Consider the following 19454-nt stretch of genomic DNA (forward strand, 5'->3'; position numbering starts at 1 on the left):
GTCAGCCTCCAGTTCCTGAGCAGCAGAGGTTCTTAGCCCCGTCTGTTTACCTGATGGTGTTCCTGCAGGTTTTCGGGTCGGCAGTCTACAACTCCGGTTCTGAAAGACACTTCAAATACATTGAAAAGATCTTCAACACAGAGGTAAGGTCAGCGCCAAGAATGGCCCGGCCTTCCTCCCTGTTCTTGGGATTTGGGGAAGGGCAGCGGCAGGAGAGGCCCCTGGAGGTTGTGGCCATCTTATCTAAGGGGAGTCTCGGGCCACGTCCACTCCCCAACCCGCACACAGTGGGCTCTGCTGCCCGCCCAAGCCGGGGCCTGGTGCTGCTTCCCGGGCCTGGAGCAGTTCCCACCACCCTGTGACCCAGAGAGGGCTGTGGCTGGTCTGCCTGTCATCTCACGAGGTGGCACCCGGTCCCATGGGATGCAGCCAGGTCAGAGCTGGGGAGGCAGGTGAACGGCGATGGGCGGGCCCAGTCAGTTCTGCCAGGACAGGTGGGGCAGGCCCTCAGGAACAGCTCGCCTTACGTACTTTGCACTTGGACTCCTAGATTTTTGGCTGTTTCGCTCTGACTGAGCTGAGTCACGGGAGCAACACCAAGGCCATCCGCACCACCGCCCACTACGATCCCTCCACCCAGGTGGGCCCCCCTTCCCTCCCCTTCCCTCCCCTTCCCCGTGGGAGTGTTGGGAATGGGGTGGTCACTAACGAGGAGACCCATCTCAGCCGGTGCTCCAAGATGCACACTGAGCCTCCCAGGTGCTGGAGAGCTGGTGTCCGTGCCCCACGACCCAGGGTAGAGTCCAGGTGCTCTGGTTTGTGCACCTTGAAAGCCAGAGAGGATACCACTGTTGTGGGGTTCACCGCTCTGCTCGCCAGCAGGGCTGGTGCTGCGTGTGCGTGGTCCAGTCACCTGCACGTTGAGTTCTGCGTCTCTCACTGCACACCTGCCCTGGTCTCACACACCTGCCCTGGTCTCACACACCTGCCATCTCTCACTGCACACCTGCCCTGGTCTCGCACACCTGCCCTGGTCTCACATACCTGCCCTGGTCTCGCACATCTGCCATCTCTCACTGCACACCTGCCCTGGTCTCGCACACCTGCCCTGGTCTCACACACCTGCCATCTCTCACTGCACACCTGCCCTGGTCTCAAACACCTGCCATCTCTCACTGCACACCTGCCCTGGTCTTGCACACCTGCCCTGGTTTCACATACCTGCCATCTCTCACTGCACACCTGCCCTGGTTTCACACACCTGCTGTGGTCTTGCACACCTGCCCTGGTCTCGCACACCTGCCATCTCTCACTGCACATCTGCCCTGGTCTCGCACATCTGCCATCTCTCACTGCACACCTGCCCTGGTCTCGCACACCTGCCATCTCTCACTGCACACCTGCCCTGGTCTCGCACACCTGCCCTGGTTTCACATACCTGCCCTGGTCTCGCACATCTTCCATCTCTCACTGCACACCTGCCCTGGTCTCACACACCTGCCCTGGTCTCGAACGCCTGCCCTGGTCTCGCACACCTGCCATCTCTCACTGCATACCTGCCCTGGTCTCACACATCTGCCCTAGCCTTGCACGCCTGCCGTGGTCTCACAGCCACACCGAGCGCACAGAGGCGGCAGCTCGTTCTCCACCTCACGCCTCTGTCCCTTATCCACCCATGTGTCCACGGGACTCCTGGGCATTCGGGGATAGCCTCATTCGTGGAGCTTGTAGACCAGAGAGACCGCAGGTGAAACAGGCTGCCACCCCGGAGAAGTCCAGGGGACGAGGAGGAAGCGCGGGTGCTCGGCCCTCCCACTCAGCCCCGCGAGGAGCGCGGTCTTAGCAGACAGAGTATTTTGCGTACATTTTATTGTTTGCAATGTTGCTTGTCATTTCTCAAGTCTGTAAATCACAGGCGTGGGAGATGCTTCCTTTAAAAATAAGGCCCACTTTGCAGTAAAGGAAGTCAAGTGCCTCCTTTTGACTCTTGAAGAGGACCCGGGGGAGGCGTGCGCCTTGGTGCTGACCACCGTGTCACTCTTCCTCTCGCAGGAATTCATCATACATTCGCCCGATTTTGAAGCTGCCAAATTCTGGGTTGGGAACATGGGCAAGACGGCGACTCACGCGGTGGTGTTTGCCCAGCTGTACACGCCAGGGGGCCAGTGCCACGGGCTGCACTCCTTTGTGGTGCAGGTAGGGTGCCAGGGGGACCAGTGAGGGGCACCAGCAATGGGCACCAGTGAGGGGGCATCAGCGGGGGAGACCAGCGAGGGGCACCAGCGGGGGGTGCCTGAGGCCCCCGTGGCTTCTGTGAGTGCAGGTTGGGCCTGGGGAACCGGGGGAGCCGCTGGGCAGTCCCGCCGCAGGCCGCCCGCCGCAGCACTGCAGGCTGTGGTTAGCCTGATGCCAAACGTGCTCAGAGGATCGTGTGTTCTCCAAGGCATCCAGGGAAGCCCACGGTGTGCAGGGCGCCGTGGGTCCTGCCCAGTGGAGCTGCCAGCCCAGGGGAGAGGCAGGAGGAGGCGAGTGGAGTCCCGAGCCTTGGCTGGTGGAGGTGTGCGCAGGCTCGAGGGGCCCTCGGGTTGGGTTGGCAGTCCCTTAAGTGTGGAAGTGTGAGATGTGAACTGCACAATTAAATATTTCTGAGATAAGTTGACCTACACTATTTCTACTTTCGTCTTTAGAAGTCTTTCCTTGATTCAAGAGTTTTAAGGATATTTATAATCACTACATTATCATTTTACTTCTGGATGAACTGAAAACTTGCATTCATAGTCTTTTTGTTTCATTACTTGAAAAATACCAATTGTTTTTTAATTTCCCTCCTCTGTGTTAGCTGTCTGCTGCTGTGACAAAACGTCTGAGATAATTTACTTTTAAGGAGGAAAGGTTTACTTTGATTTGTGGCTTCAGAGGTTCTGTCCATGGTTGCTTGGCCCATCACGGGAGGCCTTTGGTGGGAGTGGGTGTGAACCCGCAGGCCTCTTGCTGGTCAGGAAGCAGGGAGAGAGGAAGGGGCTGGGGTCCCAAGGGTTCCTTCAAGGGCATGCCCCACGGATGTGATTTCCTCCTTTAGTTCCCATCCCTAAAGTTTTCATCCTCTCCCAAGTGCTAAGCCTTCAGCACGTGGCCTCTGGGAGACATTTCAGATTCAGTCCATAATGTCCTATCATCCCTGGCCCCCAGAGGCTTCTCTCTCTCCCCCTCTGTTGGTACTGGGGTAACCCAGCTCTGCTTAACCACTGAGCTACACACCCAGCTTGTAAAAGTCTTGTCATTTGAGACATGGTCTTGCTAAGTTTCTTCAGGCCTTGCTAAGCTGTTGAGGCTGGCCTCAAACTTGCAATCCTCTTGCCTCAGCCTCCCAAGTTGCTGGGATGATCGGTATGTGCCACCGTGCCTGTCTCACGTCCACCTCATAATGTGAAATGCATTCAGTTAATTTCCAAGAAAGACCAAAGTTTTAACTGTCCCACCATTGTTCAAAAGTGCAAATACAAAGTCTCTGAGTCTTAAAGGCAAACTTTTAGCTGTGAGCTCTATAAAAATTAAAATACAAGTTACATACCTCCAAGATACAGTGGTGGGATAGGATAGACATTCCCAGTCCCAAAGGAGGAATAGACCATAGAAAGAAGGAATTAGACCAAAGCAAGGCCAAAACCCAGAAGGGCAAACATTTAACCCTGTAGTTCTGGCACCTTGGGCACATAGTGGTGTGATGTGAACTCGAAAGTGCTCGGGCAGCCAGGCGCGTGGCACACACCTGTAATTCCAGTGACTCAGGAGGCTGAGGCAGGAGGATAGAAAGTTCAAGGCCAGCCTTAGCAATGTAGTGGGGCCTCAGCAACTTAGTGAGACCGTATATCAAAATGCAAAATAAGAAAAGGCTGGGGATGTGGATCAGTGGCAAAGCACCCCCGGGTTCAACCCCTGGTACTAAAAAATAAAATAAAAGACCTGGGCAGCCCCACCCCTGCGGCCCTGCTGGCCGAGAGCACTGGGCCTCTCCCTGGGCCTGGCTCTGCTCGCTGCCTGCATTCCGCGTGGCAGGCAGGCCCCCTCCTCCTAGCTTGCTGGCATCTCACCGTGGCTTCGGCTTTGCTTTCCCAGCGTCACACGCGGCCCTCTGTGGGGGGGTGTCTAGGGATTCTGACCCTGCCCCACACCCCTGGCCTCTCGGGATTCCTAGGGGATCTTGGCGGAAGCCTCCATGGCCCCTGTGTGCCTGCAGCACCAGCACCAGCCGGGCACGGGGGCCCACGCCTGTCATTCCAGTGGCTCAGGAGGCTGAGACAGGAGGATCACAAGTTCAAAGCCAGCATCAGCAAAAGTGAGGTGCTAAGTATCCCAGTGAGACCCTGTCTCTAAAGGAAATATAAAACAGGGCTGGGATGTGGCTCAGTGGTCGAGAGCCCCCCAAGTGCAATCCTCAGTACCAAAAGAAACAAACAAAAAACCAACACCAGCACCACGTGGACAATGCCAAGGCCTGCCGTCCACGGGAGGCCCACAAAATGTCAGAACACAGAGAAAATGTAGACAAGTTCTTTGTCTACACAGGAGCATGAACAGTGCCAATCCAGTTCCCCACAGAGGCCTGTTCCCATCTGAACGTCACGAGCCTGGCCTTTACTGTCTGAATTACTGTCAGCCTTCTGCTCTTCTGAGCTGGACCAGAATTTTCCATGAAGCTCTTTATACCACCGAGGCTTTCTCTCACCTGCTCCACCAAACTTGTCTGAATTCTCCTGCAAACCAATTCCAAAGGCTTCTGAAGCTGTACGTCGTCAGATATAGTCGCAGCAATGACTCCGATTCTTGGTACCGGTTTTCTGTATTAGCTCTCTCTTGCTGTGATGAAATCGCTGAGATAATGTACTTAAAAGGAGGAAAGGTTTATTTTGGCTCATGTTTCAGGGGCTTTGGTCCATGGTCACCTGGCCCGGTGGCGTTTGGGCCTGTGGAGAGGCTGCACACCCTGGGGGGAGCAGAGCACAGCCTTCACTTCCCAGCATCAGGGGCAAAAGGAAAAGGGAGCGCCGGCTCCCACCCCCGGGCACCCGCTCCTGCAGCCCCTCCAGCCCCCCGCAGCCCCCTCCCCTTCCAGGTTCTCTCTCCTGGCCTTCGGGGCAGTCAAGGGCCAAGCCGGCCACTCTTCATTTCTGTTTTTTGAGCTGCTTTTTAAATGGCATTTATTTCAAAAGATTTTTTTAAAATTTGCTTCTGACTCTTCACTGAGCCTTATTGAAAGACTGGAAAAGGGAGAATATGTCTTGTGTTTGGATTTTGGCCCTTTAAATACTTTAAATATCTTTATTTTTAATTTCAATTAAGTTAGACCATTGCTTTACCAGATAAAAGCTGACGTGAGTTTTAAGTGATCTGACCTCAGCTTCCTCTCCTTCCTCTCTTGCTCTTCTCTCTGTGCTGAGCACTCTCTTCCAGGGCTCTGCCCTGCCATCGGGGTTCCTCCCTGCCTCATTGGACAACCGTCCTGCGGCCGTCCGTGCCTCTAGGGTATTCAGCAGCCTTGGCCTCTACCACAGGACGCCAGTGCTGCCCCTTAGCTGGGACAACCACATATCTCCAGACACGGCCTCCGAGCTCTGGAGGGGCGGGTGGTGGCCACTCCTTCGCCACCAGAAGTCCCCGTGCTAACATTCTCATGGAATGAAACCGTGTCCTGTTCACGGAGCAGGGGTGAGGGCTGGTCAGCCCGCTGGCTTTGCATGCTTTTAGATAAGTGGGCCTTTGGAAACCCGTCTTGGTGAGTGGAAAGTTGCCACAAATCTCGACCGTCCCTCTCACCACACATACGTGCCGCCGTGTTGTCATTCTTTTGGAACCCTGCTGTGGCAGGACCTCCAGGTGGCATTTAGGTAGCACGCACCGTCAGCCCTGACTCCGGCCCTGCAGCTGCCCCCACAGAGCCCTGTGGCCACCGGCCTCACCACAGCGGACAGCCGCCTTCTCAGTTCCGCAGGCTGCAGGCTGGGGGCTGGGCACTCTGGTTGCATTTCAGGAGCTGAATGTCTGAAGTCCAGATGCAGCAGCGGCTCCCTCTGAGGCTGTGGGGTGGCTCCTCCCTGCATCTCCCAGCTCCTGGCAGCTCTGGGCATCCTTGGCCCATGGCCACCTCTCTCCAGTCTCTGCCTGCACCCCAGTCACATGGCTTCCTGAGTATATGTCTCCCTGGCCCCTTGTAAGGATCCTTGTCCTTGAATTTAGAGCCACCAGGTGTTTGGGGTGACCTTGTCTCGAGACCAGCCTTCAAGGCATCTGCACAGACCCTGTTTCCGCATGATGCCGCTTCCCAGGTCCAGGGCAGCCCCTGGGCCTACGCTCCCAGAGGAGATGGCGCGACCCACAGCTGTGCAGAGTGGCCCCTAGCTCAGCCACGGGTCTGGCCACACTCGTTTTGCTTTTCCTGTGATCCTAACAAGCACCATTTGTTGCTCTCCACAACTTCACAGATTCGGGACCCGAAGACCCTTCTTCCCATGCCAGGGGTGATGGTTGGCGACATAGGGAAGAAGCTGGGGCAGAACGGGCTGGACAATGGGTGAGTGTCGGGCTCGGCTTGGCGGTCACAGAGCTGCCCCTCCAGGAACCCTCGCTTGAGCTGGGCTTTTGCAGGAGCCTCAGAGCTGCCCTTGCCTGGAGGCTCCCGTGGGCCGCTCTAGGCAGTAGGGACCCTTGCCTGCCTCCCTGCCAACAGCTGTCCCCTCCAGCAGGTGGCGCTCCCAGGCCTCAGCCAGGCCCAGCCCCTTCCCTCCATCTGGGGGCCTCAGCCTGGGCTAAGCTGGGTGCCAGGCCACCTCCTTGCAGCCAGGTCCTCGGGACTCAGCCTCAGCACCCTGCTCAGAACCCTAGGACCTGGTCCACAGTTGTGCTTCGCCCTGGGCTTGCTCCTGGTGATCCTGTGCAATTCGGAGGAGGTTTGCTGGTTGATCTGTTTGAAACCTACTCAGTGGCTCTTGCTGGGGCAGGAACTGGCTTAGAGCTGGGTGGAAGATGGTGAGCACACGGGGGTCTCTGCCGCCTGCAGCACAGGTGTGAAGCAGGGTTGATGCAGGTGTAGGGGGTTCCGAGCGCGCAGGTGGATGTGCAGACGTTGGCTGGGGAGCAGCCCGAGAAATCTTTAGTGAAAGCTTGATGTCCAGGTAGAGGCCCTGCGCTTAGCAGGAGGTGGCAGGTGACTGGGGACAGCACAGTGTGAGGCTCCAGGGTGCGCAGCCAGCTTGCGGAGGCCCCGGAAGCCTTGTCACTGAGGGACAAGAACCTCAGGTGTGGAACATGGAGAGCATGAGCCCTGTGCCACCTCAGCTGACTTTCCTGGCCAGGGCCCTCGTCGGTGCAGTGGTGTGTCCCCATGTCAGGGCCCTGTGTGGTCCCCAGGAGGAGCCAGGAGAGGGCTCTTGGCCCTAACTGTGTCAGTGCCTCCCCCCCTGCACACAGGACCCAGAACTGGCTCCAGTGAGCCCGGCCCGAGAGAGGGCACAGGGAGAGGGGGTCCCCGAGTCCTGGAGGCTCCTGTGTGCAGGGGAGCAGTCCTGCCCTGCCGTGGGGCTCTGCTGGCCCACTCCCAGCCCCTGCCACGTGGGTGACCTGGGCTCCAGGAGGAGGTGAGCCAGGTGGTCGCCAGACACCCGCCTGGAGAGACCTCCTTTCATCTTCCCTCCCCAGAAGTCGGGGGCTGGGCTGGGAGGGTCTCTGCTTGGTCACAGCAGGTTTTGTCACAGCTTGAGAAAAGCGGGTCTCGTCACTCCTCTGTTGAGAGTACAGGTGTGCGTGGCCAGCAGCTCGGCCACCGCAGGGCCTCTCTGACCCTCCGCTGACCTTACAAACCAGCATCATTTGGGAGCACACAGAACGACCTGCCCTTGGCTCCCCTGAATCAACTCCTGCTTCTGGAGGAAGAATGGTCTCTAGGTGGACGGTGCCCCCGCAGCACCGGTGAGACCGCTTCAGGAGACACGAGGACGTGGCCAGGCTCTTCTGACGGCCAGGAACGCCCCTCTCCCGAGTCCCTGTGGGCAGTGGGGTCAGCCCGAGAAGCCAAGAGCTCCTCTGAAGCAGAGTCCCTGCTGTGGGGCCCGTGGTGTCTGCCATATGCTGGCCGCAGGAGGCCTGGAGCTGGGGAGCACCCAGCTTCCCACACCAGCCTGGCTCAGCTGCCCTGTTCCCTCCGCCAGCGGCGGGCTTGCCCAGCAGAGGGCGCCCGCGGCCCAGACGCAGCCCTGCCTCTGTGGTCCTGCTTTTCTCTGCTTTAGGGCTGTTCCTGGCGCTGAGCCACACGGCTGAGGGTCGCCTGGATTTCTAGCAGCCACACACCTTGGGGACTCCCGTGAGTGGCCAAGGTTCACCTGCTCACTGCTACCACTTTTTCCACAATAAATGATCTTGAAAGGGGTGAAGAGAGCAGGACCTGCACAGAACAGGGTCACCTGTGGTGTCCTGGGCAGAGGACGCCTTACCCACCTCTGTAGGGTGGGGAGCCGTGACGGGCTTCCTGGAGGGGGCTGCAGCCCAGCTGCCCTCTGAGGAGCACCAGAGGCTGCCCAGGAAAGGCAGGGAGGGCCCAGGCCAGGAGAGAGCCTGGGGGGTCCAGGTGTCTTGAGTTGGTAGACCCGGCTGCTGGAGAGGCTGGGTCAGGTGAGGGTCACCCTGCATACGGGTGCAGGCAACTGGGGAGTGGGTGTGGGCTGGGCTCACTGGGCTGTGGCAGTGTCAGAGCGTCTCTGTTCCTGCTGGTGCTTGATGGAAACGGCTAGGGTGGACTGAGAGGGGACGTCCACAAGCCAGGTTTCAAGGAGGACAGGTGTTGGGAAAGGAACACCTTCCTTGTCCAGCAGGCCGTCCCCCACCTCCTGACCCCAGCCGGGACAGCTGTTCACCACTAATGAGGTCTTCTTTGGTTTCACAAGAGCCGTCCTCTCTGACGTTGTGAGTGATCTTAGTCACTGGCGGGGTGGCTTGAGGAACCACCGACGTGTCTGCTTGTGTTTGGGGTTTTGATTTGGGGATGGTGTGCAGAACGCACATCCCTTGATGTACCGTGTCGCCCAAGCTGTTGCCAAAGGGGTCCCCTGACCTGACGACCATCACGACATCTTCATGTTTAACTCATGCTCAACCGTAAAGGTGACCACGTGACCATCTCTCAGCACTCGGAAGGGACAGGTCACCTCCTTTGGGTTCCCCGGCCACACCAGGAACCCCCGGCTGCCCTTGGGGAGTGGGAGGGGCTGCAGAGGCCAGAGGAGGCCAGTGTGGACGAGGTGGCCACACAGCTCTTTGCTGTGTCTTGCGGGTTTGAAGCCTCCGTCGCACTCCTTGCACCCGGGGCTCAGGCATGTGGGTGACACATGAGGAGAGTCAGAGCGGCCGCCCTCAGGGCCAGCTGCCGTCCTGCCAGCAGCCCAGGTGCTGCGCTGCCCCATGCCCTGCGCGTCCTCCAGGAACACCTTTGTCCCATGGGGCGGAGTCCTGGCTGTATGCTCCCCCAGGTGCAGGCTACCACGCCCTGCCCTTGGGGTTGTGGCACCTTTGTGCTGCCCTCTGGGGACAGGAGGGAGCCCAGGGCCACCCCTAACAGAAGCCACCCTTTCTTCCCCACAGATTCGCCATGTTCCACAAGGTCAGGATTCCTCGAGAGGACCTCCTGAACAGGACGGGGGATGTCACCCCTGAGGGCACCTACGTCACCCCCTTCAAGGTAGGAGCATTCTGCAGGGCATTTGTGGCCCGTCTCCCTGGGCACCTCCCCTGCAGGGCCTGCCAAAGCCCTGAGCAAGGCCCTGCCCCTGGAGGCCCTGGGCACGCCTCCTTAGCTTGGGTTCTGTGTCCCCAGCCAGGGCAGGGACTTGGTCACACGGTACCGGCTGCAGGGTGAGCCCGGCCTGGCAGCAGGCTCAGGCTGATTTGGGGCGTCCACGCCCATGGGGTTCCAGTTGGGGGATTCTCCCCAGCGCTGTCACCTGAGGGTCCACAGGGAGAGGCTGCTGGAGAGCTCCACGCTTGGCAGCCAGCAGGGCTCTCTGCGTCCAGGACTCGACACTCCTCCCCAGAGATCTGTGGCCTGAGGGGAGGGGGCCCTGGGCTGAGGTGAAGCCTCAGGGCTGTGAGTCACGGCCAAGACCACTGAGGCCAAGGATGGGCATCAGAAAGGCACTCTGGGGACACCTGTGTCACCTGGCAGTGAGACTAGGGTAAGGGACACACAAGGAAAGACGGAGCACCCTGAGGCTGGAAGCCACGGAGCATGTGACCTTGAGCTGTGAAAACATCACCCTGACATGAAGCCGGGGGCCTGGAGAAGGAGCTCTGGAGGCCACAGGACAGCCCGAGGGCCAGGTGGCACCTGATGCCCACCGGGAGCGGGAGGGGCTGCGGAGGCCCTGGGGAGGCCGGGTATGGACGAGCAGTCTGCAGACGGACAGGACGGGGTCCTTGGGGGAGGACCTCATGCTCCCAGGGGAGCAGACGCCAACTGGGCAGGAGCAGGAGAGGAGCTGGGGGACTTCAGAGGAAAGTCCTGGAGCCCTCAGGTCCGATGGCAGTGAGCAGAAGTCACGGGGGCAAGTGACTGTGAGCACGTGTTCCCACGCCAACAGAACTGGCGCTGGGGTGCGGCTCCCCAACCCGCAGCGTTTCGGAAGATGACTCAACACCTGGGGTAACAGCAGCCAGGCAGGAGGGGACAGGGCCTTGGGAGACTGTGCACTGGACGTGTCACAGCCCCACCAGAGACCCTAACTGCTTATGGCAGGAGGAGACGCGACCAGAGGGTGAAAACTGGAGGTGCTCTGAGACCCACCCACTCCACAGGGACATAGAACACGGGCGTCTGTTAGCCCCTTAGATTGGGTCCTCGGACAGGGTTGGGGATAAAAGGAACCTATTTTTCCAGCAGAATGTCGGGCCAGAGACGCACTCCCAGACTGTGGGCACCCTGCTGCCCCCAGCCGCCCGGGCCATCGCTGCCTACTGCCCGGTGCACACAGGGCCTGATCCCTAAAGAGGGCTCCTGCAGAGCTGTGGCCTTCCGTTCCCTCCTCCTGGAGCGCCCCTTCCTCCCGCAGCTGGGGTCCCCTCCTCCGCCCATGGTTCACTGGTGGCAGCTGCCGTCTGCGGGCCCAGCCGCCGTCTGTGCCTGGAGGCTGGCTCTGGGTGCCCCAGGGCTCACGGGAAGGAAGGGTCGCCTTCGTCTTTGGCCCACGCGCAGTGCCTGCTTCTCTTCCTCAGGACACCAGACAGCGCTTCGGAGCGTCACTGGGCAGCCTGTCCTCGGGCCGGGTGTCCATCATCGGCATGTCGGTGGTGAACCTGAAGCTGGCCGTGTCCATCGCGCTCCGCTTCTCGGCCACTCGGTGTCAGTTTGGACCAACGGAGGAGGAGGAGGTCCCCGTGCTCGAGTACCAGCTGCAGGTGTGGGCTTCCTGCTCCCTGCTGCCCAGGAGCCGCTTCTCTGGGCTCCTGGGAGCTGGTCTAAGCCGTTGGCAGTGAGGGGACAGGCCCTGGTGTGTCCCGGGGTGTGTAGAATGGCCACAGCAGGGGCCGCGGCAGGCCAGCCGGGCGGGGTCTGGGCAGCAGGCACGCTCACCTGATACGGCCGTGAGGTCCCACAGCTGTGGCAGGTGGTGGGCCGCCTGTCCACCTGTCATCCATTCCTTCCCGGAGACATGATTCCCAGGGAATGATTTTCAGAAGCCACAGCTGAGTGTGGAGCCCTGTTCCCTGTGGTGGCTTTTAGGGCTCAGGACAGACACCCAGGCGGCAGTCCAGGCAGGCACAGCCGGGGAGCTGACCCCTCCCATATGCCGGCTCCTGAGGCAGAGGCCCGTGCCTTGCTGGACCTGGGACTGTGCGGCGGGCCTTTGCAGCCAGGCAGTCGCCTTGTGATCCCCACGACACAGGTGGGGACCGAGGATTAGATAGTGAGGCTCAGAGCTCAGTGGGTAGCTCTGGTCAGGCTGGGGGCGGAGCTGTGCGTGAGCAGGCGTGTCCAATGAGTCTTCGGGGTGTGACTACTGCGCACCTTTCCGTGCACTGAGGCTGAGGTGCCTCCATGCCGAGGGGAGTAGGCCTGCCCACCCCGGCCCCCTCTTCCAGCTGCAGGTCAGGAGCCCAGGGCAGCTCAGCCACAAACCCAGCCCCACCCTGACGGGAGGCAGGGCCTGGGCCAGTGCCCTGTCCCCATGTCCAATATTGGGTCTGTGTGGTGCTGCTGGTGACACTCTTCCCGGGTCTCAGGGATTGGATAATTTTGTACTCGGAGGTAGCCAGTGCAGCCTTTGTGCATGGCAAATATGGGACCCTGGTGGTGGCAGTTAGCTGGGTTCCCTTCACTTGTCCCCGTCCTGTGCTGATGTGCACAGGTGAAAAGCCCACGCTCTCTGCCCTTGAGCCTAGTTTCCTGACCTCGTGACTGTGTCACCTGCCCCAGGCCTAGGAAGCCCAGGCTGGGGCCCAGCCAGCCTGTGCACCAGGCAGTGTCCTCTCAGTTCACAAGTGGACTTCCCGGGGGCCTGAGGTCACTGGATGGGCAGTGGCTGGCCCCTCAGGAGGACGCGGGCCATGTCTGGTTTCTTGTAGCAATGGCGCTTGCTCCCCTACCTGGCGGCTGCCTATGCCTTGGACCACTTCTCCAGATCGCTCTTCCTGGACCTGTTGCAGCTGCAGCGAGGCCTGATGCGGGGGGACCATGGGCCCAGGCAGGTGAGGCGTCCACGCTCTGCTTAGCGTACAGGGTTCAGGTTGCTGAGGTCCAGCAGCTCAGATCTGCTGATTTAAAAGTCTTCTCCCGCCCCTCCCTCCGTGACCCCTTCCTGTCTCACTCTCCGTTCCTGTCTTGTCTGAGGGTGGAGCCCAGGGCTGTCAGTGAGCAAGGCTTCCACCACTGAGCCGCACCCCAGCCATGATCCCTAAACAAAGTCAGTGTGTTGATTTGTGAGCACACGGCCCACGACGTGTCCCTCGGCCGTCCGTGCCAGCTGCTCGGGACCTGGCTCGTGCTGCGACTGCAGCTGTCTGGGCTGCGTGCACGCCCTGGCTTCTCAAGCATGTGCTGACACAACTCCTAATTCCCGCCTGAGTTCAGCTCTTGTTCTCCTTTTGAGAATGTGATGGTTTTGCAAAATCCCCGCTGCCAGCCCCTCGGCGGATTTCGTGGTTCTGATCCTTTCATAAACAACGTACAAAGGCTGAGTCCTGCTGACGGGAGTCGAGTTGACAGTTGAGGATCTGTGCAGGAGTGGCGTGCAGGTCCACTGAGATCAGCACGACGTCAGGCGGCCCGTCCGGGTTCCCCTGCACAGACTGGCTTCCTCGCCCCCACGGGCCGCTGCCTGAGTGGAGTGAGACTGAGTCCAGATGAGTGCCCCTGGAAACAGACGAGGACCGCTGCAGCCGGGGTCGGGCTCCGGGTTCTGAAAGCCCCTCCGTGTTGCATGCCGTGGAATGTGGGGTGTAAATGCGAGTGAGCGCTGGAGTCCCCTGGGCACTGGGACAGGTGGAGGGCCTAGCAGGCTTTTCCCTGGCACGAGTCCTGGCTCTGCGGTGTCAGTGGCGCGTGACACAACCGGGCTTATTCTTCTTTGGCCCAGACAGACACCAGACAAGCTCGAAGTTGTCCTCATTTGAACTTGAAAACCCTCGTAAAGTGGGTCATTTTCTTTGGCAGCTCTCCCTCCCTCCCTCTCTCTCCCTCTCTCTCTCTCTCTTTCTCAGTTGTTTCCTGAATATCAAGTAGAGCAGCGGGACTCAGGGGATGTGTGCGGGGTTGGGTGCGAGGCAGGGAGCATTCTGCCGGGGAGAGCCCTGCCGGGCGCTGTCTGTGGTCACGGCATTTCCGCCAGCCCCAGCCGTGAGCTCCCATCCCAGCCCTTGTCCCCTTGGAGGGAGGCGTGTCTCTGGTGTTGTGCGGGTTCCCTCCCTTGCTCTGTGGCCCTCTGGCGAGAGCACCTTCTTGGCTCCCCGCTCGCCTGGGCTCCGTGGGCTTTCCGAGAGCCGAGGCAGCCGTCACTCCCCTGCTGGGCTCCCGCTGCCCACCCCGTGGCCCTGAGGCCTGTCTGCTGCCCAGAGCATGGTCCATTTATCAATGCCGTGTCCACTCCTGGGTGCATCCCTCCCTGTCCTTAATTAAGCTTGGGTCTCCTCTGAATCGAGGGGTCTTGGACTAGAGCAGGGGATGCAGTCCTTTGTCCTTGATGCCGTTGCTGACGCTGGGGCCTGACCTGCACTCTCAGGGTCTTTTCACCCATTCTCATTGGATTCCCCACCCAAAGGCAGAGCTCGGGCGCGAGATCCACGCTCTGGCATCGGCCGGCAAGCCTCTGGCCTCATGGACTGCCCAGCAAGGAATCCAGGAGTGCCGGGAGGCCTGCGGTGGACACGGCTATCTGGCCAGTAGGTTCTGGAGAAGCGCGCGGTGGTCTCTGCCCTTATCCCTGCTGTTTGATCAGGGGTCAGCACGCTGCAGCCCATGGGCCAAGCCCAGCAGCTGCCTGTGCTTGTGAATGGAATTCCCTGGCATCTAGGCACCCAGTCCTCCCAGGCTTCCTGTGGCCGTCTCCACACTGCCCTGCCAATGTTGAGTGGCCCGAGCAGCCCTGACAGAAACCACGCATTCATAGGCTGGCCATGAACCATGCCCAGTGTGGTTTGCTGACCTCTGCCCCAGAGAGCGCCCTCTGCTTTCTTGGACAATGAGGCAGCATGTGGGATATATGAGGGCCCCCAGGGGCCAGGCAGGGAGAGGCAAGCTTTTGGTCAGTGACTCGGTAGGAAACTGGTACGAGTGCTCATGCCTAGAAAGGAAAGTGCTCCGTTGGTGTTGGCGGGTCCTCAGGTAGCTGACAGGAGGCTGAGAGGGTCAGCCAGCTCCCCCGAGGCCAGGCCAGCCCTCACTCATGTCCACTGAAGGCGGTTTAGCCCGTGTGCTCGGGCTCTCAGGTCTGCCTGTGGTGTGGGTTCCTGGGATTGAGTGAGTGAATTCACGTGGCGTGTCAGTGGGGGTCTGGCTGGGCTCTGGCCCGGCCCTACTCCCTGCACCCTGCTCCCATGGCTGTCCGAGTTGGAACTTCCATTTTATCTTCTTATTTTTGTACTGAGATCAGAGCCGGGTGCTCTACATCAAGCTACACCCCAGCCCTTTTCATCATTTGAGACAAGGCCTCGCTAAGTTGCTGAGGCTGATCTTGAACTTGGACTCGTCCTGCCTCAGCCTCCTTCACTGCTGGGATCACAGGCGAGCGCCATCGTCCCCGGCAGTTGTTAGTGTCATCATTTGCAGCTTATCTGCACAGCTTCCTGTGGGAAAATCTTCAATTTTCCTGTGGGAAAATCTTCAAAACCAGCTCTCCCAGAAGGCCGCAGACTCGCCCCACAGCTCAGCTGCAAAGCTGTTCCCTTTCCCGGCCTGGGGAGGTTCTGCAGGCTCTTGCCAGCTGGTGAAGGGTGCAGCAAGGACCCGGAATGGCCGTGCCCCTGAGTGGCTGGCTGTCCCTGCTGCTCCAGCTGAGCCTCTCCAGCACCGCTGGACATCAGCATGCCCTGAGTGCCTGCACGCTGTCCCTGATAGGCACTGGAGTGCGGGGACCATGGATGTACAGATTTACACATAGGTATGTTTTCTTCCTCTGGATGAAGTTCCTGGAAACAAATAGTTTAGCTTTGTCCCATTTTTTAAAAAATATTTTTTAGTTGACAATGGACCTTTATTTTATTTATTTGTATGTGGTGCTAACAATCGAACCCAGTGTCTCACACATGCTAGGCAAGTGCTCTACCACTGCGCCCCAGCCCCGGCCTCACTTTGTTCCGTTTTAAGGAAATTGAATCATGTAATACCGGAGACAACAAAAGTGACTGAATCAAGGTTTTTGACTTATTTAAACACTGGGCCAGACCAGTAAGACCGAAGTCAACAGAGACAAATGTAAACGCCCATTCTAGGATTAAGGTATTAATCAGTGTTTTGAAAAATGACCAGAGGTGACCACAAGCCTCCTGCAGCGGGGCACCTTTCAGCCTGTGGCTGCCTCCGTCTGTCCGTGCAGCGTGTGGGAGTGGCCACGGCGCCCTGCTTGCAGGCTGGGCTCCTCGGGGCAGCCTCGTGCTTGTGAAGTCCCCATCTCAGGAGGGAGACCAGGTGGGTGAGGGCCTGGAGAGTGCCTTATACGGAGCCATGAGACTGACCGTTTCTGACAGCCGAGGTTTCTCACTGAAAAGAAAGGTCCGTCCAGCCGTGGGAGGAAGGGCAGCCCTGGAACCAGCTCCCTGGAGACCCGCTGTGGAGACCGTGGGCAGGCCGGTCCCCATGCTGCTGGGAGGTGCTACCAGGTGCAGAGGCCTGGGCCACAGGGAGGCCCCAGCTGCTGTCTGAAGCCCCCCACAGCCCTGTTCCCACGGCCAGTGGTCCTGCACCCCCTCCACAGCCCTGGTCCAGCAGCCAGTAGCCCTGCACCCCTCCCGTGCCCTCCCAGGGCACCGCTGGGTCTCGAGTCAGTGCCGGAGACGCAGGGGCGGTTCAGGGGACATGGGGCTCCTCACCCCTGTGGGTGGCAGTGGCGTCTCAGGTGAACGCGGTGAATGATGCAGATCCTGTGGCTCTGTCACAGTGAACCGCCTGGGTGACCTCAGGAATGACAACGACCCGAACTGCACGTACGAAGGTGACAACAACGTCCTGCTGCAGCAGACGAGCAGCTACCTGCTGGGCCTCCTGGAGCACCGCCGGCCAGGTGGGGGGGCCTCACGTTGCAGGGGCCGCGCTGCGTGACCGCTGAGCTGGGCGGGGTTGCTGTGTCTTCAGGGCTGGCTTGGGGGTCCCTTTCACCAAAGTCACGGAGTGTGTGCCCTAGACGGAGCTCACTTCAGAAGCCCGTTGCAGACCGTGGACTTTCTGGAGGCCTACCCCAGCATCCTCGGCCAGAGGCTCACAGGCACCCACAAAGCTGACTGGCTGGACTCTGCAGGTGTGTCCCTTCCCCCTGGTCACGGGCAGGAGGTTTCCTGGCTCTCTTGTTTTCTGTCTTACCCCAGACAATGCTGGGCCACAGGGGTCTCTGGTGGCTAGCTAGGGTGCCGGGCAGTGGGGGGTCCTGGGTGTGGCATAGGCATTTGCTTTTATCTTTAATGACTTGTTCTTGGGCCATCTTTCTGTGCCTGTGGCTCCAGTGCTGGCTTCCCGCCACCAGACCTCTTCCTCCCCGGGAGGCCATGGGAGAGGCCTCTGTGCTCTGGCCTCTGCCTGCTGTGTGTCCTGAGCCCCTTATGTCCCTGGTGCTCAGGCACACACTGCACTGCTGCAGACTTAATGGTTCCTGTCCGCTGAGGCTATCTGGAGGACTGTGGGGTGGCACTGGGCTTTGTACACAGGAGGCCAGAGGATGAGCATCCTCGAGGGCCCTGGATCCCTAGGATAAAGAGCCACCAGCCTCCTCCCCAGGAGGACAGGAGCAGGGCATCTCAGCCACCAGGCCCCTTGTCAGCCAGAGCAAGGCAACTGCTGGCGCCCAGCACGCCCTCCTCAGCCCCCAGCCTGCGGGGCTCCCGAGAGGGCCTGCAGCAGAGAACCAGCGCCGGGGCTGCGCCTGCAGGAGGCCATGCTGCAGAGTGACCCATTGTCATCGTCGTCATTGTGATCCAGGAAACACAGCCCAGAGTAGCTACCGTATTCCCCGCCATCACCTGCTGATACAGCTGTTCTGACAGCAACAGATCTTTCTGTTATCAATCTGCCTTTTTAATGTGCTAATAGTAAATGGGGTCACGTGAAGATCTATGTCTGAGCTTCCAAGTGTTGCCACAGAAAGCGCTAGAAAGTGCCCTCACCATGGTAGTTCCTTCAGCCACCAGAGCTCTTTCCCCCAGTCGTCAGGCCTTGTGAAACTGAAATGCAGGGCTCAGCTTCCCCTACCTGCCAGCTCTGCCTGCCTCTCCCCGTTCCCGGGCACTGAGAGCAGGAGCGCTGGGCCCTCCCGGCACACCCGCCCCAGCAAGCCTGCCAAGCTGCGTCTTGTGCTTTCCTGCTTAACCGTGCGAGACCCAGCAAAGTGGAAGTGTTTTCTGGAGGAGAAACTGCAATAAAACCACTGGCTGCAAGCACGTGTCCCGCGTACGCGTGGTCACAAACCCCAAGTCCGGCCCTGGCCTCATGTGGGTCCAGGAAAGCCTTATATAGTGACCTTTGGCCCTCCGGCTCTCCTGGACTGGCGGGAGCATGGCTTTCCGGGATCTGCCAGTGACTTTAGAGGTGCACGGGACCCAAGACCCTCACCTTCAGGACACAGAGCTGTTACTGACGGGTGGCAGGAGCTGCCTGCTGCCAGTCCCCACTCAGTGTGAGACATGTGCTAGATCGTGTCCTGCAGCCGGCCCTGTCCATCTGTCCCGGGGTGGGCACAGGGCAGCTGCTGAGGGCTCTGTTGCTGATCTCCTCTCTTTCCTGTTGTGAAGCTCCCCTGGCTGCGTACAAGTGGCTGGTGTGCTACTTGCTCCAAGAGAGTCACCAGAAGTTAATTCGAGAGAGGAGGTCCCAGAGCAGTGACTTCGAAGCAAGAAACAATAGCCAGGTACCTGCTTGTTTTGAAATCTGCTTTTTTGCCCCTCATTCCCTTGCTGTTGTGTCCCGGGAAGTCCCGCGTCCCTGTGGCTGCCGCCCTACCCCGGAACTCCCAGAGCCTGGGATGATCGCTGGCCTCCAGCACTTTGCTCCTCTGTGGGATGGCGGTGGCACCTGCTTTATGGGGTGGGGGAAGGGTCGAGGCGCATAGCTACCAAGCCTCGTGGCCTCTGCTGGGGCCAGAGCTGTCCTGGGGAGTGGAGAGGGGGCCGTGACAGCCTTGGTCTTCTGTGAAGTGCCAGTGCAGGGCCTCAAGCTCCTCCTGATGGGACGGCTCCCGAGCCTGCCCCACTGCCCCGCGCCCAGCTCTTCTCAAGGGCCCATCCCCTCCCTGGGCCTTGGTGCGAATGGGCCAAGCAGCTCTTGAGTGGCTTGGGCAGCTTGTGGTTCCGCAGCTGGGCACCTGCAGGAGCACTTGGTGTGGAGCACTGCTCTGTGCCGGGCTGTGGTGGGCCAGCCCTGTGCGGAGGATCCACGGGGACAGGGTCCTCTGGGAGGCCCTGGTGAGCACACCCGGGCCTCTCAGGGCTGCTGCTGCCCCCTCCTCTCGGTGTCAGGTAACGAGGCCAAGCAGCTGCTCGGGAACCCAGGTGGCTCACCTGCCCAGGGTGCTGGGCTCCTGCTGAGCGGGAATGGACTAGATAGTGCCTAGGACTTAATGAATTCAGCAGATGGCCAAGGTCAGTTCAGCTTCTAGGTCAGGTCCACTGTGGCCCAACTAGGAGGCTTAGAAAGACCTGGAACAGGCCACTTTCTGCACCCTGGGGCTGGGTCACGGCAATTTGGTCATCTGGGTAGGATGGTTGGCCACTGGCTCTGG

The 19454-nt window shown here is 59.7% G+C and overlaps 1 protein-coding gene across 3 annotated transcripts in view; it reads left to right on the forward strand.

Moving 5' to 3' along the window:
- The window catches only part of Acox3 (acyl-CoA oxidase 3, pristanoyl), a 37800-nt gene that overhangs the window by 8227 nt on the left and 10119 nt on the right, over positions 1 to 19454 (forward strand). For all 3 annotated transcript variants that reach the window (XR_005737133.2, XM_013355890.4, XM_078020938.1), the window contains exons 4-14: positions 69 to 143; positions 551 to 640; positions 2053 to 2196; positions 6480 to 6568; positions 9628 to 9724; positions 11254 to 11436; positions 12604 to 12726; positions 14295 to 14415; positions 16629 to 16751; positions 16872 to 16985; positions 18469 to 18584. Coding sequence is in view for 2 of the 3 variants with exons in the window: in XM_013355890.4 (XP_013211344.2) it covers positions 69 to 143; positions 551 to 640; positions 2053 to 2196; positions 6480 to 6568; positions 9628 to 9724; positions 11254 to 11436; positions 12604 to 12726; positions 14295 to 14415; positions 16629 to 16751; positions 16872 to 16985; positions 18469 to 18584 (1275 nt within the window). In the remaining variant the exon portion in view is untranslated. The remainder of the gene's footprint in view (positions 1 to 68; positions 144 to 550; positions 641 to 2052; positions 2197 to 6479; positions 6569 to 9627; positions 9725 to 11253; positions 11437 to 12603; positions 12727 to 14294; positions 14416 to 16628; positions 16752 to 16871; positions 16986 to 18468; positions 18585 to 19454) is intronic.

The sequence above is a fragment of the Ictidomys tridecemlineatus genome, chromosome 9 (assembly GCF_052094955.1).
Source record: "Ictidomys tridecemlineatus isolate mIctTri1 chromosome 9, mIctTri1.hap1, whole genome shotgun sequence".
Taxonomy (NCBI): domain Eukaryota; kingdom Metazoa; phylum Chordata; class Mammalia; order Rodentia; family Sciuridae; genus Ictidomys; species Ictidomys tridecemlineatus.